General features: G+C 44.7%; 1 protein-coding gene across 6 annotated transcripts in view; it reads left to right on the top strand.

Annotated features, from left to right (window-relative positions):
- Positions 1-16,886, top strand: part of TSGA10 (testis specific 10) — an 80,305-nt gene that overhangs the window by 1,462 nt on the left and 61,957 nt on the right. For 4 of the 6 annotated variants that reach the window (XM_034757959.1, XM_034757960.1, XM_034757961.1 and 1 more), the window contains exons 2-4: positions 9,018-9,137; positions 14,375-14,590; positions 16,288-16,353. In XM_034757959.1, the coding sequence (XP_034613850.1) occupies positions 9,018-9,137; positions 14,375-14,590; positions 16,288-16,353 (402 nt within the window). Of the gene's footprint in view, positions 1-9,017; positions 9,138-14,371; positions 14,591-16,287; positions 16,354-16,886 lie in introns of those variants that run through there. The other 2 variants (XM_034757963.1, XM_034757962.1) reach the window with 2 other exon arrangements.

Genomic DNA, 16,886 nt, shown 5'->3' with positions numbered 1-16,886 from the left:
ATTAGCAAGTTTCAGTAAGGGGTTAGCAAAGCTTCACTTGTTTGTTTTTAAGGTTAAATAGATCTGACATAGTAGACTTATAAAAAATAGGTAAAGGCATATATATTCAGGTTCTGTTATATCCCAAATTTGTTAGTTTTCAAAGATACCTTTAAGTTTTTTTTAAAAAAAGAGCAAGGCTAGTTTTGCTTTTTTCAGGGCTGGATCCAGTGAATTTTCTGTTGATTTTTATAGCAACAGACTTTAACCCTTATGCATTATTTTGCATCTAATATCTTTCATTGTAATCTGTGATAAAATACTATTATTTTACATTCACTTAACCGATTTTTATTTTATGTGCCCATTACTAGGAGATCAGGGTGCATGTTGTCTGTGATCTACAGTATATCCTTAGGTTTCTTTCCACAGCATGACCACTTTTTTTTTTAACTGAACCAATTTGTCCCACCCATATTTGTGGCCCAATCCTGTTTCTTTGAGATCCCTGGGAAAACTCATATTAACTTTAATGAGAGCAGGATCAGACCCTTAATTATTAGTATTTGTCCTATTTTTTCTTTCAGTTTGTCTAAAAATTGTTTGAACATTACTCCTGAGGGAATTCTGCACCAAAAAATTAAAAATTCTGCGCACAATATTTTAAAATTCTGCACATTTTATTTGTCAATAAATAAATGCAGAGGCTCCAGCATGGCAGTGGGGAGCGCAGGCCAGTGGTTGCACAAAGGTGGGAGATCACCCTGCAGTCCCCCCCACCTCCAGGACATGGACTCAGCGGTGAGGCTGCACCCAACCCTGACATAGCACAAGGCTTGGACCTGCCCCAGAAACACCTTGGGGCCATGCCCCTCTGTGCCAGATGCACCAGGTATGGGGCAGGTAGACTCAACCAGACAGGATCCAAATATGGAGGAGTTCAGTGTGGGGTGAGAGGATTCTGTGTGGGAAAATCTGGGTGCAGGCAGCTCAGTGAGGGGATATGGATGCACAAAGGCTCATTGTGGGGGTTCCAGATGCAGAGGTAATGAAACTCTGCATGGGCTTCCAGGTGAAAGTTGTTGGGGTTCAGCAGAGGGGTCTGGGTGTGGGGATCTCAGAGGGGATGAGGGTCTGGGGGAGTGGAACTCGGTGGGGTGCAGCTAGTTGGTGGTCAGTGGCATGAAGGTCTGGATGTGGGAGCTCAGAGTGGTGCAGGGGATGGGGCATCAGGGTGTGGGTTTGAGTGCAGGGAGCTCAGTGGGGGTGGTTGGGGTTCAGGGCTGGGGTTCCGTAGGCAGGGGGTCTGGGTGCAGGGAGGCTCCAGATGCAGCTGTTGAGGTTCAGTGGGGTGGGGTTCGGGTATGGAGGTCTAGGGGGGTTCTGGATGTACCGAGTGAAGCTTGGCAAGGGTGTCTCGGTATGGGAGGGTCAGATGCACAGGGGTTGGGTGGATGGGGGAGCAGCTCCCCATACAGTGAGCCCTCCTTCCACAGCTGAGGAGTGATGGGGGCAGGAAGCAGGGGAGGATGCTGAGCTTCCTGCAGCTGGGGGAGATTTCTGGGGGTGGGTCTGACACAGTCGCAGCCGCTTCTTGCAGGGGAAGACGCAGTCTCATCCTCTCCTGCCTCCAGCCCAGCTGGGATTAGCAGCTGATGCCGGTTTAGGGTAGGCGCCACTGGGTGGGGTTTCTCCAGACCCACTGTGATTTACCTCTCTGCCGGCTGCTCTGGGTGCCTGAAACATTGTACCTGAGCTGCTAGGGAGTAGTGCGTGACTGCTCTTGCAGCTTCCCTATCAGAAAGTCATTTTTCTGCATGGAAGCAAAGAAATCTGCGGGGGACATGAATTTGGCACAAGCGCAGTGGTGCAGAATTCCCCAAATGAGTAGAATATGTGGTCAGTTTTTGCCATCTCTTTATGACAATAACTTTCCTGATAATTTTCAATATGATTCTGTGGAGATGATTATTTTACCAAATTTGTCGTTTTATAAGATTATAATAATCTATCCACTACTGCCTCAAATAGTTTGTCATCTGTTTTGAGATTCTTGGATTTATTATTAATCATTAATTACTATTAATCTTTGTTTTTTTTGTAGTAGTGCTTTAAGGCCAGTTAAGAATGGGGCCTCACTGTGACAGTCTCTGCCCTGAAGAGTTTACAATCTAAATGGACAAGACAGTTTTGATTTTTTTCAGGGCTAGATCCAGTGGCTATTCCAGGACTACTCCAGCTAGTAGGAGTAGCCGCAGAAGCAGGGACTTTTGGACTTTTAGAGAACTTTCTACAGTTGTTTTGACTGGAGCTTCTCTGTCCTGTTTTAACTGGCTGTTTGCTCCAAACCTCTTTCTCAGGCCTTGTCTACACTACGAGAGTAGTTCGAATTTACTTGCATCGAATTTTTGGAATCGATATTGCAAAGTCGAACGTGTGTGTCCACACTAAGGACAGTAATTCGACTTTGTGAGTCCACACTAATGGTGAAAGCGTCGACATTCGATGCGGTGCACTGTGGTCAGCTATCCCACAGTTCCCGCAGTCCCCTCTGCCCATTGGAATTCTGGGTGTAGCCGGCAATGCCTTCTGGGTAACAAAATGTGTCGAGGGTGCTTTTGGGTAACTGTCGTCATCCGTCCATCACTCCCGCCCTCCCTCCCTGAAAGCACCGGTGGGAAATCAGTTCGCGCACTTTTCCAGTCATTGACAGCGCGGACGCCACAGCACTGCGAGCCTGGAGCAGGCTGCGACCATCGCTGCAGTTGTGGCCGCTCTCAACGCCTCGCAGCTTATCATACAGGTTTCCCTGAGGCAGATGCAGAAAAGTCAGGCGAGGAGGCTATGGCACCGCGGTGATGTCCTGAAGTCTGAGAGTAGCACAGACCTCTCAGAAGGCAGGGGACCCAGCGCCGAGGACATCACGGTGGCAATGGGTCATGTTGATGCCGTGGAACGTCGATTCTGGGCACGGGAAAGAAGCACTGAGTGGTGGGACCGCATAGTGCTGCAGGTCTGGGATGAATCCCAGTGGCTGCGAAACTTTCGCATGCGGCAGGGAACTTTCCTGGAACTTTGTGAGTTGCTGTCCCCTGCCCTGAAGCGCAATGACACCCAGTTGCGAGCTGCACTGAGTGTACAGAAGCGAGTGGCCATAGCCCTGTGGAAGCTTGCAACGCCAGACAGCTACCGGTCAGTCGCGAACTACTTTGGGGTGGGCAAATCTACCGTGGGGGTTGTTGTGATGCAAGTAGCGAAGGCAATTGTTGATGTACTGCTGCCAAAGGTAGTGACCCTGGGAAACATGGAGGCGATCATAGATAGCTTCGCAGCGATGGGATTCCCAAACTGCGGTGGGGCCATAGATGGAACTCACATCCCTATCCTGGCACCGGACCACCAGGCCACCCAGTACATTAACCGAAAGGGCTACTTTTCCATGGTGCTGCAAGCACTGGTGGACCACAGGGGACGTTTTACCAACATCTACGTGGGATGGCCGGGCAAAGTTCATGACAGTCGTGTTTTCAGGAACTCTGGTCTGTTTAGACGGCTGCAACAAGGTATTTACTTCCCGGACCACAAAATAACTGTTGGGGATGTGGAGATGCCTATAGTCATCCTCGGGGACCCAGCCTACCCGCTAATGCCCTGGCTCATGAAGCCCTATACTGGCGCCCTGGACACTGAAAAAGAACTCTTCAACTACCGGCTGAGCAAGTGCAGAATGGTGGTGGAGTGTGCTTTTGGCCATCTCAAGGGGAGATGGAGAAGCTTACTGACTCGCTGTGATCTCAGCGAAACCAATATCCCCATTGTTATAGCAGCTTGCTGTGTGCTCCACAATCTCTGTGAGAGCAAGGGGGAGACCTTTATGGCGGGGTGGGAGGTTGAGGAAAATAGCCTGGCTGCTGATTACGCACAGCCAGACAGCCGGGCGATTAGAAGAGACCAGCTGGAAGCGCTGTGCATCCGGGAGGCTTTGAAAGCAAAGTTCTTGAGTGAGCAGGGTAACCTGTGATTTTAAAGTTTGTGTACAGAGAAGCTGAACCTGCCCCCGTTTCTTTACCCAGTTAATGTTGACTATCCTATCCAGTTACATACCCCCTTCACCCCCCTTCCAACACACGTTTCGAAATAAAAATAGTTCTACTTTGTTAATGCACACCGTTTTCTTTAATACTGTTTTTGCGGGAATTTTTTAAAACTGGGACGCAGACTGTGGTGCGGAGCGGGTGTAGTGTAGTGACGCAAATGAAGTTTCTAAACTCAAGGATTGACAGGCTCCGCTGCGGTGGGATGGTTGTTTCAACGGAGCCTGTCACCCCTCCTGATCGGGACTGTGTGTATGGGGGGGCTATGTGACTTTGTGGCAGGGGGAGGACGGTTACAGATCCCCTGCTGCGTGGCTCTGTGATCCTGCATAAGGACCGCCGCTTAAGATCTGTAACTGCCCTCCCCCGCCACAAAGTCACAGAGCAACCCACCCCCCACCACATAACATGAAAACAACCTCCCAGACTAACCAGGGTAACTAGTCACTGCATCACTGCACTGTGTATGTGCCCTGCTGCTGTGCCTGCCCCCGCCTATGTACCCTGCCAAAGGTGACTGTCCTGTCCAATTACCAACCCCCTTTCCCCTCCTCCTCCAAAAGAACATGATTGAAACAGTAGTTAACAGAAACGTATTTTTTATTATCAACTACACATGGAACTGGGAGGTGAAACTTGGACGGGGGCTTGTGTCAGGCGGGAAGGAAAGAACTTTTCAAATTTTGGGGAATGAGAGCCTTCTGCTATTAGAGCTCTCTGCAGGGGTGGAGTGAGAGTTAGCAGGGACTCTGCCGCCTCTCCTTCTTTGCACTTTGGGTGAGGTGGGTATGGGACTTGGTGGCGGGGGAGGGCGGTTAGAGATGGACTGCAGCGGGGCTCTGTCCTCTTGCCTCCGTTCCTGCAGAACATCCACAAGGCGCCGGAGCGTGTCTGTTTGCTCCCTCAGTAGTCCAAGCAGTGTTTGAGTCGCCTGCTGGTCTTCCTGCCGCCACCTCTCCTCCCGATCCATGTTTGCTTGGTGCATTTGGGTCAATTTCTCCCGCCACTGGGTCTGCTGTGCTGCCTGGGCTTGGGAACAGGCCATAAGCTCAGAGAACATGTCCTCCCGTGTCCTCTTCTTCCTACGCCTAATCTGCGCTAGCCTCTGGGAGTGTGATGCCAGGCTAGGTTGTGAGACAGTCGCAGATGGGGCTGTGGAAATGGGAAAAAGGGAGTGAATTCCTCAGAAAGATAAATGTAGTTGTGAACAAAGAACATAGTCTTTCTCTGTGAACAAGACCATGCACAGCACCTATCACATGCGCACTCAGCACAAGGTCGAATTCTCGGCCTTCGCATTCAGTGCCTGGGGTCTTGCACAGCACATTTGAGAAGCGGGGCAGCACAACGGAATTTCTGTTGCAGGCAGACATGGTAAGCCGTAGACTTGTGGCAGTTTAAAACTTTTATATTACCACTGGCCTCATTTCACATTTAAAGCAATGTCAGTCCCTGCTGCCAGCAATCCGGCAAGCGGGACCTCTGCCCCTGTCCCACCCCCTCGCAGCTGTCCCCGGGAACGATCCCTTTCGGCTGCCCCTCTCCTGCCTCCACCGCGTGGCTGCAAACCAGCGGTTACAGTTGTGTAAAGGAACGAGCAAGCAGTCCCAACACTAACATTCCCCTACCTAATTCAAAGCAGGTCACCATGGGCGACATCACCCTGATGAGGATCTCTGAGAGCGAGAGAGAGAGAATGCTCCGGGAAAGCCTCCAAAGACCAGGGCCGTATGCCGCCCTGCTGTGCAGAGCAATGATTCCCGAGTACTTGATAGTCTCGTGGCGCGGCAACGTGTCGTACTTCGGAGGACCCAATAAGGCCGCTCTCCCCAGGAACCTCATGCAACGGCTTTCCAATTACCTCCAGGAGAGCTTCATCAAGATGTCCCAGGAGGATTACTGCTCTATCCCCGGACATATAGACCGCATTTTACTGTAGCTGCAGTAGCAGGGAATAAACAGTAGAGCGGCTTGTGCAGGACAATCACGGAAAACCGGACATTGCTAGATTTTTTTTCAAAACTTGCACTGCCCATGACTAAACCGTTAAGCGCCTAGGGCACAGTAATCATGAACAACCCATTCTTTTAATTGTTAATATTCCTGTTCTGTTAAAAATAAATGTTTAGATGTTTACAACACTTACTGGCTGATCCTTCCCCAGATTCTGTGTCCGGGGTAACGGCTGGGGACGCTTCGTAGGGGATCTCTGTTAGGGTGATGAAGAGATCCTGGCTGTCGGGGAAATCAGCGTTGTGAGCGCAGCCGACTGCCTCGCCCTCCTCATCTCCTTCCTCATCTTCCCCGTCCCCTAACATGTCCGAGGAACCAGCCGTGGACACTATCCCATCCTCAGAGTCCACGGTCAGTGGTGGGGTAGTGGTGGCGGCCGCACTGAGGATGGAATGCAGTGCCTCGTAGAAACGGGATGTCTGGGGATGGGATCCGGAGCGTCCGTTTGCCTCTTTGGTCTTCTGGTAGCCTTGTCTCAGCTCCTTGATTTTCACGCAGCACTGCGTTGCATCCCGGCTGTATCCTCTCTCTGACATGTCTTTAGAGATCTTCTCATAGATCTTTGCATTCCGTTTCTTGGAGCGCAGCTCAGAAAGCACGGACTCATCGCCCCACACAGCGATGAGATCCAAGACTTCCCGATCAGTCCATGCTGGGGCCCTCTTTCTATTCACAGACTGCACGGCCATCACTGCTGGAGAGCTCTGCATCGTTGCCAGTGCTGCTGTGATCGCCACGATGTCCAGACAGGAAATGAGATTCAAACTGGCCAGACAGGAAAAGGAATTCAAATTCAAATTTTCCCGGGGCTTTTCCTGTGTGGCTGGTCAGAGCATCCGAGCTTGTACTGCTGTCCAGAGCGTCAGAGTGGTGCACTGTGGGATAGCTCCCGGAGCTATTAGCGTCGATTTCCATCCACACCTAGCCTAATTCGACATGGCCATGTCGAATTTAGCGCTACTCCCCTCGTCGGGGAGGAGTACAGAAGTCGAATTTAAGAGACCTCTATGTCGAACTAAATAGCATCGCAGTGTGGACGGGTGCAGGGTTAATTCGATGTAACGGCGCTAACTTCGACATAAACGCCTAGTGTAGACCAGGCCTCACAGTCTCTTCAGGTCTACTCCTGTTATCTGCTTCTTCCCTGCCCCATCCCCCTCAATTCCATTTCCTTCCCTTTTCTTTCCATTTAGCTTATCCCTACAGAAGGAACCCCTCTTAAAAACAATTGTAAAACTAATATGATGTCTTCTGCCACTACATTGTTCACTTTTCTTGTGTGTTATACCCTTTTCCCCCTGGGGTGTCTCCAGCTGGCTTCTCTTTATTTTTTTGCTATCATATTTGACACAACTGATAGGAGCATTGCACTTCAGTTATGTAAGAGGGCCCAGTCCTGCAAACACTTACACACATTGAAGTCAATGGGACTACTCACATGTGTAAAGTTACACACTTGTGGAAGTGTTTGCAGGATCAGGATATATATTTGATATACAACATAAGGGTATGTACATCATTGGAGTTTTACCTCAGTAATCAGTCTTCTGATTTTACAGCAGGAATTTGTTTCTTTCCTATGAATTGTCAGTGGGTATTCTGCAAGGTTCTATTTTGGGTCCACTGCTTTTTTTTCCCCTTTAGTCTGATGCTTTTAAGTATCATTTATATGCAAACCATAGCTAATTTAGTTTCTTTATTTTTTTTAGGACAGCAACTAGCTGCTTTTATTGCTTAATATGGACAAAATAAAAATAACAAAACTTTTTTGCTTCCAAACTGAGTTATTTTATTTTCTGCATTAAGGGTCTGATCCAGTGCTTACTGAAGTTAGTGGAAATACTCCAGTTGACTTCAATGGGTGTTGGATCAAGCCCTACCTCCCATTTCTACAATTTTGGGGTTTAATTCTGACTCTTATGTTTTACATATTAAGTCAGTAATTAAAATGTATAGATTTTAATATTTGTAATTTTTTGTCTTTGTTACTAAATCATTGACGTATGATTCAGTTATTTCTTGGTTTGACTGTTGTAATGGCTTTCTTGCCAGGTTTCCTACTTTTTCTTTTTGGTGTACAGTCTGTTCAGAAATAAGAAGCTTGTTTTCATTATGTTTATTATTCTTCGATTACTGCTTTATTCAGGTCATTGCACTGACTAAACCTAACCTGTAGAATTAAGTTAAATGTAAGGCTTTTTGTATACTTACACTCACTCATTTATAGAATTTTGTTTATTCTTCTTGCTGCAATTTACTCTCAGCTTCAGAGTTGAGTCTTATTGCTTCTATGCTACTAGTTTTCCACATCAAAATATCAGGCCTTTGTAGTGTGGGGCCCTAGGCTATATTTTTAAAGAAAACAAATGTATTTTCCACTTTGTTTAATATATTTTTGGGTTTTGCTTGTTGACATTTTTTATATTTGCTTTTTTGTTTGATATTTTGTTATACTTGTAAAAGATGATAGATAACATTAGCATCAATTTAATTATTAATAATGTCAGACTCAATTGAAACAAGATCCTCCCCACTCTCGCTTTTTAAACTTGTCAAAGGAATGGAAAATCTATATGCTTTACTGCTAACTCCCTCTCCCCTCACGTTCCCTGGCCAGAGGAGCAAGAGACCAGTAATGAAATCTAGCTGTCTTGCATGGGATTGTAGAACAATTCCACTAAACTACCAGACTAACCTAAAACCTTTTGTTTGTTTTTAAAAATGAAATGTACAAAATTTATCTTTAGCTTCTCTGGTGCATCCATGAACAGTGTTATCTCAGGATATTCTCTCAATGTGCAGTGTTAAGTACCTTAAGGAGAAATATCTTCAGGAGTATGTCTTCTCCCATTTTCAAAGGTCACACTTCATGACTGCATGCAGAAATTCATTCCACAGAAGTACTTATACTGTTTTCCATTCCCCCAAAAGGTAACAACAAGAGAAGACCATTTTAATATAAGGGATCCAGTGTCTGACAGTGAGAAACCTTTTAAATTGGAAGGAAAGGCTAAGAACAAAGACAAAGTCATCCATAAACTGAATTTAAAGGTTGTTTTATTTTTCTACTTTTTGTTTTTTGCTTTGGTGGCAGTTTGTAAGGAACAGGAATTCTGATAATTTTATATCATGAAATGATAACTCAGCAATAACATCTGTTCTTTAAATCAGTGTCACAGTCTGTAGAGCTGGCAAGCCTTTTCTTACTGAATAGAGTTGCAGAACCAAATCAATTATGGCATGATATCCTGACTATGTTGCATCATTTACATCATAGCGTTTTGTCAGTATGTGATGATGTTATGTCAGCATGACTTAACATCCTTAAATATTGATGGAACTTCACAAAACAAAAAACATCATAGTTTAGTTAGTGACTTTGTGTATATTCATTTGAGGTCAACTACTGTCATTCCTTCATCTCTCTGTTATTGGGAGAGAGGGGAGTCTTCCTAGGACTAATGGCCAGATTAGGAGGAAATGATGGTTATCCACCCAAGACTTGTTCGCAGTCCCAAATGTTTAATCTAAATGTTTCAGCTGAAATCATTAGCAGTGAAGTAGTTACCAATGTTGCATTTAGGCTGATATAATTGGGCTGTAGAGTTAATACTTTTTTTTTGGTCTGTAGAATTGCAGGCACTTCCCCAAATTTAATGCACACAGTCATTAAATTATCATTACACATTTTCCAGTTAATATGCTCTCCCACAAAAACTAAAGACTCCTAAACCATGCTCAATCTCCAGCCCCTCTACTTAAGTGCCTATGAGGAAAAAAGGGGTTTTGTAGCATGTCTGGATGCTAACAAATTCATGGTCTGGTTAGCAAGATGGGACGCTAATTCTAGAGTCGAGGATACACTTCCAGGAATTCCTTATTTATGTTGAGGAAGCTCCAGCTCAGGTGTAGGGTTGCCAACTTTCTAATCTCACAAAACTGAACATCCTAGCCCTGCTCCTTCCTTGAGGCCCTGCCCCCACTCACTACATTTCCCCCTCCCTCGGTGGCTCACTCCCCCCACCCTCACTCACTTTCACTGGGGTGGGGCAGGGGATTGGGGTGCGGGAGGGGTGAGGGCTCTAACTGGGGGTGTGAGCTCTGGGGTGGAGTCAGAAATGAGGGGTTCAGGGTGTGGGAGGGGGCTCTGGGCTGGGGCAGGGAGTTGGGGTGCAGGAGGGGGTACAGGCTCTGGGCTGGGAGTATGGGTTCTGGGGTGGGGCCAGGGATGAGGGGTTTGGGGTGCAGGAGGGGACTCCGGGTTGGGGGGGGGAGCAGCTCAGGGCTGGGGCAGGAGGTTGGGGCTCAGAGTCAGGGTGCGGGCTTACCTCGGTCAGCTCCCGATCAGCAGTGCTCACTGCCTATCCTGGCTCTGCGCTGTGCTCCAAAAGCTGCCAGGAACAGGTCTGGCTCCTAGGCCGGGGTGAGGGGGCAAGGAGGCTCCACACAGCTGCTCTCACCCATAGGCACCGCTCCCCAGCTCTCATTGGCCGCGATTCCCGGCCAATGGCAGTGTGGAGCCAGTGCACGGAGCCCCGTGGCCCCCCCCCCCACATAGGAGTCGGGCCTGCTGGCCGCTTCTGAGGCACAGTGCAGTGCCAGGACAGGTAGGGACTAGCCTGCCTTAGCCCTGCAACACCGCTGACTGGACTTTTAATGGTCCAGTTGGCGGTGCTGACTGGAGCCTCCAGGGTCCCTTTTCGACTGGGCGTTCTGGTCGAAAACCAGACACCTGGCAACCCTACTCAGGTGCCATTGCAGATCTTAATTGTGGCATAGGGAGGGAAACGGTCACTCCGTTAACTAGGCCCTGAAACAAGTAGGGCTTTATATGTTAAAAGCAGCTCCTTGTACTCTATTCAGAAAGTTATTGGAAGCCACCGACTGTGAATGTTGTTATAAGAGCACTATGTGACACATCTCTAAATATGCATGCAGTGGCATTTTACTCTAGCTCAAGCTTCCAGATGGTTCCAGTATGCAGCCTCTTGTACAGTGCATTTTAGTTGTCTAATGGCTGATGATAGCCAGGTCAGCACTGGAAAGGTTACTCTCTTCTAGCAGGCACAGGTGAAAGAACATTTTTTTTTTTTTTTTTTTAATTACAAGTGCTATTCTATCTTCCAGAAACAGCCCGAGTGCTAATATGATTCCAAGATTGCTAATTTGAATCATAAGCAATTTGAATCACAAATGGTATTTTGAGAGCACAAAGGCTAAGCGTTCTCTTGATGAGTTTAGGTCAGTAACAATCACTGAGGCACTTAGGTTGACCAGATAGCAAGTGTCAAAAATCAGGACAGGAGGTGGGGGGAAATAGGTGCCTATGTGAGAAAAAGACCGCAAAATCAGGACTGTCCCTATAAAATTGGGACACCTGGTCACCCTAGAGACACTAGAAGATTTGGGACCCCACAACCTGTCTTTGGAACCTGTGTCCTACTTGACTGGGAAGGCTAAGAGAGAAAACTTGATCCATTGCTGGTGTCAAATGAGAGAGTGTAGAATGCCAGTGTCTCTTAAGAAAGCTGTTGCTTGGCTTTTTCTCAAGAAACCAGCATTTGATGTAACAATCTGTCTCCTGTTTAGTAGCTAATCTTCTGTCTTTGGTTAAAATTAGATAGAATGTTATAGTGAGACAATCTTCAGAATAGCTAGAGTCTTCTTGACCCTTGTCAATTTAGATATGTACCTTGGTGCAAGACAGAAGCTGCCGTGGTAGTAGTGGTGGTGGTAGATTTCCTACTCATGGATAATCTGAGATCTCCATACTGATATTGTTAGGTCTATCGGCTATTTTTCTATACTGTTGATCACAGAGTAGTAGTAACTTATTTGCAGACTAATGGAAATGGACAAGCAGTTCCTCAGATGATACTATCTTTTCCTTATTTAATGTTCTCTGATAGTTGTGAAGGGCAATAGCCCTTCAACCCTTAGGGTGATGTCATTTGGAATTTCACAATTGGTTCCATCTTGTGTTCCTTTTTATTCAATGTATATTGGAGCTGGGAGGAGGTATGGGTAGCAGTACTGGTATGTTGATAATATCCAGCGTCATATCCCTGTTTCACTTGATCCAGCAGCCGGTGCTGTTGAACTCCTGGCTCAGTGCTTGGGTTGAATTGGAGCATGGAGGAAAGTTTGCTGGCTGAGGTTCAAATTGGACAAAGCTGAAGTGATGCTGGTCGGTTGGGAGAAGAAATCAGAAGCTATTGTGTATATTATATCTGTCCCTCACATTTAGCATGTGGGCCTGCCATTTGTTTCTAGAGTTCATAGTCTACAGGTGCTTTTGGACTCCTGGCTGTTGCTGAATTATCCTATAGTAATATTGCCCAGGAATGTTTTTCTCCATCCTCCTATGGCAGGAGACTGCTACCATTTTTGTGCCTTGGTCATCTCAAGATTGTTATAGTAACATGGTCTACATGAGGCTGTACCTCAGTCAACCTGGAAAATGAAGCTGGTGCAGAATGCAGAATTTTGGTAGGAGAATGTGACATTTGTGCTCCGTGATCTGTGCTATCTGCCTTTTGGCTTTTGGGTAGAATGTAAGGTGTTATTTTTTATGTGAAAAACCCTAAATGGTTTGGATCCTGTGTACTTGAAAAACTGCCTATTTCACCTTCTCACAGTTGCTCAAATTAGAATCCTGTTGATACAAAAGAGAGGGAGATGCCAGCCTGGTGTTCTCTGTTAGGGCCCTCAGCTTTGGAGAACACTTCTTTCCTTCATGGTCCAAAACAGCCTGAATATGGTGATCTTTTGAGCATGCTTCAAGGCTGTCTATTTAGCCAGGGTTTGGGGATAGAGGGGATGATATAGGTTGTTTGTGTGGGGTAAGGGAAATTTTTTTACTGTGGATAGTTATTTCAGGTATGAAAGTGTCAAGCAGCAGCTGGCTTCACCTTTGTTAGTTTTGTAATTTTAAATGTTGGTCATGTTATAGTTATAACTTGAAAGACATTTAAAAAAATAATGTATTCCCTCAACCAAGTGTGCAGATATCGCCCTCGCTGACATTACTTTGGTTTTGTCTGGTTTAAGACTCAACCACTTTACCTTTATCCATTCTCCAAGTTCATAACTGCATTGGGTTATTCATTCCATTGCACCGACTGGATCAGTTGTGGGGGAAATATGAGTTGCAACAACTGATGAGATCAGCTTCATATTTCCATGTTAACTCTGTTAACAACAGGGGTGACAAAATTAGCACTGGCAAAATCCCAATTTTGACAGAACCCTCCAGAAGGAACAAACTTTTGTCCCAAACCACTCTTTGGGACCTCCCTGATGAGAATGATTCAAGGGCAGGTCTGTTGACTTCTATTCATGCCTGCAGATATCCCAATAAAACATTGTGGTGATTGGTGTTAATTGCATCTGACAGATCCAATAATATCAGCATGGACACTTAATCCTTATCAATTACTATGAAATCATTCACCAGTGCAACCAGTGCAGTTTTTATATCATACCAGGTCTAAAGCCTGATTGACTGAGATCTCTGAAATCTGAGGACTCAAGAGATTGCCTGGGTGTCTGCCACAACTTTCTCAGGGACCTTCCCCAAAAGTGAGCGGGTCAGAGCAAATTAATAGGTGGCAAGATCATTGACATGTTATTGTTTCTTAAGCAGTTTCCTTAAGAACGTCAGGTACCCCGTCCTCCTCCCCTTTAGGGGGATATTAACAGTCTTTACCAATAATGAACCTAGTACATCCCTGCTGGCTTTTACCACACAGGAAGCACATAGACCCCACATGCAGGTGGTGGAAAAGATACTTGCAAAGCCTTGGTGAGCAAGACTAATTGATATTCAGGCAGAGGATGAGAGCCATTTCTTCTCCCAGCATTATCAGAGGAATGCTACTGTAGCAGCTCAGTTTGTGAGGGTGGTCAAGGGGACACTGGAGGTTACATATCACACTGGGAGACCAACAAATGGTGTACACATCACATGGAGAGGACAGCCAAAGAATCTGTGGAGCTGCTGATCAAAGGAAAACAACTAGGATGGATAAGAGAAATAAACAGAAGCAGATTGCTTAATTTTAGGGTGGAAATTAGGAGCCTGTTTCTTCACTGCCTTTTATCTTAGATAGTCATTTACGTCTCTACAAAATGCTACTAGTGTAAATTAATGAAAATGTTGGGCTTGTCACTGTCTTACTAAACTGAGTGCAAAGTGTAAATAAATATTTATGCTGTGAAATGCCTCCAGTTTATATCTTTTAAGATTAAGAAAAGTAAAATGTCTTTGTTCTTCCTGGTCCTAGTAGATTGACGATCTGAAGAAGAAAAACCATGATTTAAAGCAACATGTTATGGAACTGCTTGATAGTAAGCAGGTGGTGGTGAGTCAGGTGGACAGTTTGACCAATAAGAATGAGTATCTGTGTAAAGAACTTGCTGTAGTTGACAAACTAGCTGAACAGCTGGAAAAAGAAAAAGAATTAGTCTTGGATACTGCTGACCAGGAGCTTGAGGAAGCAAAGGTATTAAATGCTAAACAGAATATGTATATTATAGGGGGAGCCAGTAAGTTTTATAAAATTTAACCTTTTGGGATGAAACTTTATAGCCATGGTTTCTGCCTGAAGGTAAATGATTTTTGTTTATTTTTTAATGTAAAATCTTACTCATTTTAAAACTTAAAAATGAATAAAGGAAAGAGAGAGTAATGGGTAATGAAGATTGGAACACTCCAGCCTGATAAGTCTTGAAAAGGGCTCCTAGTGTAATGGGTTAAACTGAATGTCTGAGGACAAGAGTTACGTTTAAATGGGGGAAGAGAGGTCAAGAGGAGGCTGCCACACATTTCATGATTTGTGGAAGTACCGCTGTATCTGTTAAGACTATAGCCAATATGATACATTTGGGAAGTGCTGCCATAGAGCCTGAAATATGGAAAAACTGTCTTCTCTGAGCTCAAAATAAAAAACTTAATTCGTTCCAGAGCAATACAAGAACCCTTTCCTTACCCTAAATAAATTATTCAAGTTTATGACTGAACCTTTTGAGATCCTGTATCTTGAATTTATTCAGCAGATGAGGGAAGAGTACCATTTCAGTTAACTGTATATGAAAGTGAGAGGGAGAACACTAGTGTTCTAGAGTTTGTTGAATTTATTAAAAAGAGGACCAGATCCTCAGCTGATGTAAATTATCACAGATCAACTGAAGTAAGTGGAGCTATGACAATTTACACAAGCTGAAGATCTATCATAGGGTGAATATTTAGAGAATGAGTTTTTGTAGTAAATTAGATGAAATAGTCCCAAATATTTAACTAAATTTTGGGCCCGTCTGGTGGGAGAAGAAGAATATCTCACATGAGAGAAGACATCCAAAGCCTCAGATTTTGTAATTTATTTTAGAACCAGAAAATCCATGAAGGCCCCAATTGTGCATTGTATCCATGTGAGCTGGCTCTTGTGCTTGTAAGAAGTCCTGTTGGGTTCAGTGCCGTGCACTGAAGAGTCTGCCTCTGTGGAACTGATTGCAAGATTGGGGCAGTAATGACTGGAATATTGCCATTTAAAATGGCTGGAATGAACATTTTGTGGGGGGTGCTGTGAGGAAGAAAGTAGCATACATCCTTGTTATTTTTTTTTATATGGCCACTCCTGTAACAAAATGGTTGAGGGATGAAAGTTGTAATAGTTGTAGTAGAAAAGTGTTTTTGAGTATTCCAGTGAAAATTGCTTTTGATTTCACAGAGTGTTGAAAAATCACACTTTGTGCATGGATAGTACATTTAGTGTGATTTATTAGCAGTGTTCAGAGGGAAGGTAGGCTGAGCTATGCATGAGTGATTAACGTATCTACATGCTTATCTTCTTAGTCCTTGGAATACTCAAACTGGTCCAATTTCCAAAAGTTTATTGAAAATGCAGATCTGGTAAAAGGGGATCCTGCACTTTCTTTTTGCTCACCCAGACAGACACTGCTCCTTCTTTGTCCTGATCCTGTACAATTTATGCAGGCAAAGTACTAATTGACTGCACATTTGTGTTCTAGTTAATTCTTAAAGGTTCAACTTCTTAAATAGCGGGTCTCCAGTCCAACCAACCTGGAAGAGTTGCTCCAATTAGATGCTTCAAAAGAATAAGAAAATGGGGCAAAAAATGCTGTATTTTCAGTTTACTACCGGAAAATAAATAAATGTAATCTGTATTACTTTTTATTCTAGACTCAAATTAGATGCCAGCAAAACAATATTAGAAAGTTGGAGCACACAATCAAAATACTTAGATCTGTAAGTTATATATGTATTCTTAATATTTTTACAGCTATGTATTTATGTAGGTTATTACTTTCAAAGATTAGAGGGGTAGCCATGTTAGTCTGGATCTGTAAAAAGCAACAGAGAGTCCTGTGGCACCTTTAAGACTAACAGATGTATTGGAGCATAAGCTTTCGTGGGTGAATGCCCACTTCGTCGGATGCATGCATTCACCAACGAAAGCTTAAGCTCCAATACATCTGTTAGTCTTAAAGGTGCCACAGGACTCTCTGTTCCTTTTTACAGATCCAGACTAACATGGCTACCCCTCTAATCTTTGAAAGTAATAACCTACATAAATACATAGCTGTAAAAATATTAAGAATACATATATAACTTACAGATCTAAGTATTTTGATTGTGTGCTCCAACTTTCTAATATTGTTTTGCTGGCATCTAATTTGAGTCTAGAATAAAAAGTAATACAGATTACATTTATTTATTTTCCGGTAGTAAACTGAAAATACAGCATTTTTTGCCCCATTTTCTTATTCTTTTGAAGCATC

This window comes from Trachemys scripta, chromosome 1 (assembly GCF_013100865.1).
Source record: "Trachemys scripta elegans isolate TJP31775 chromosome 1, CAS_Tse_1.0, whole genome shotgun sequence".
NCBI classification, from domain to species: Eukaryota; Metazoa; Chordata; order Testudines; family Emydidae; genus Trachemys; species Trachemys scripta.
Note: the sequence above shows the minus strand (reverse complement) of the source record. Positions and strands in the feature narration are given on the sequence as shown.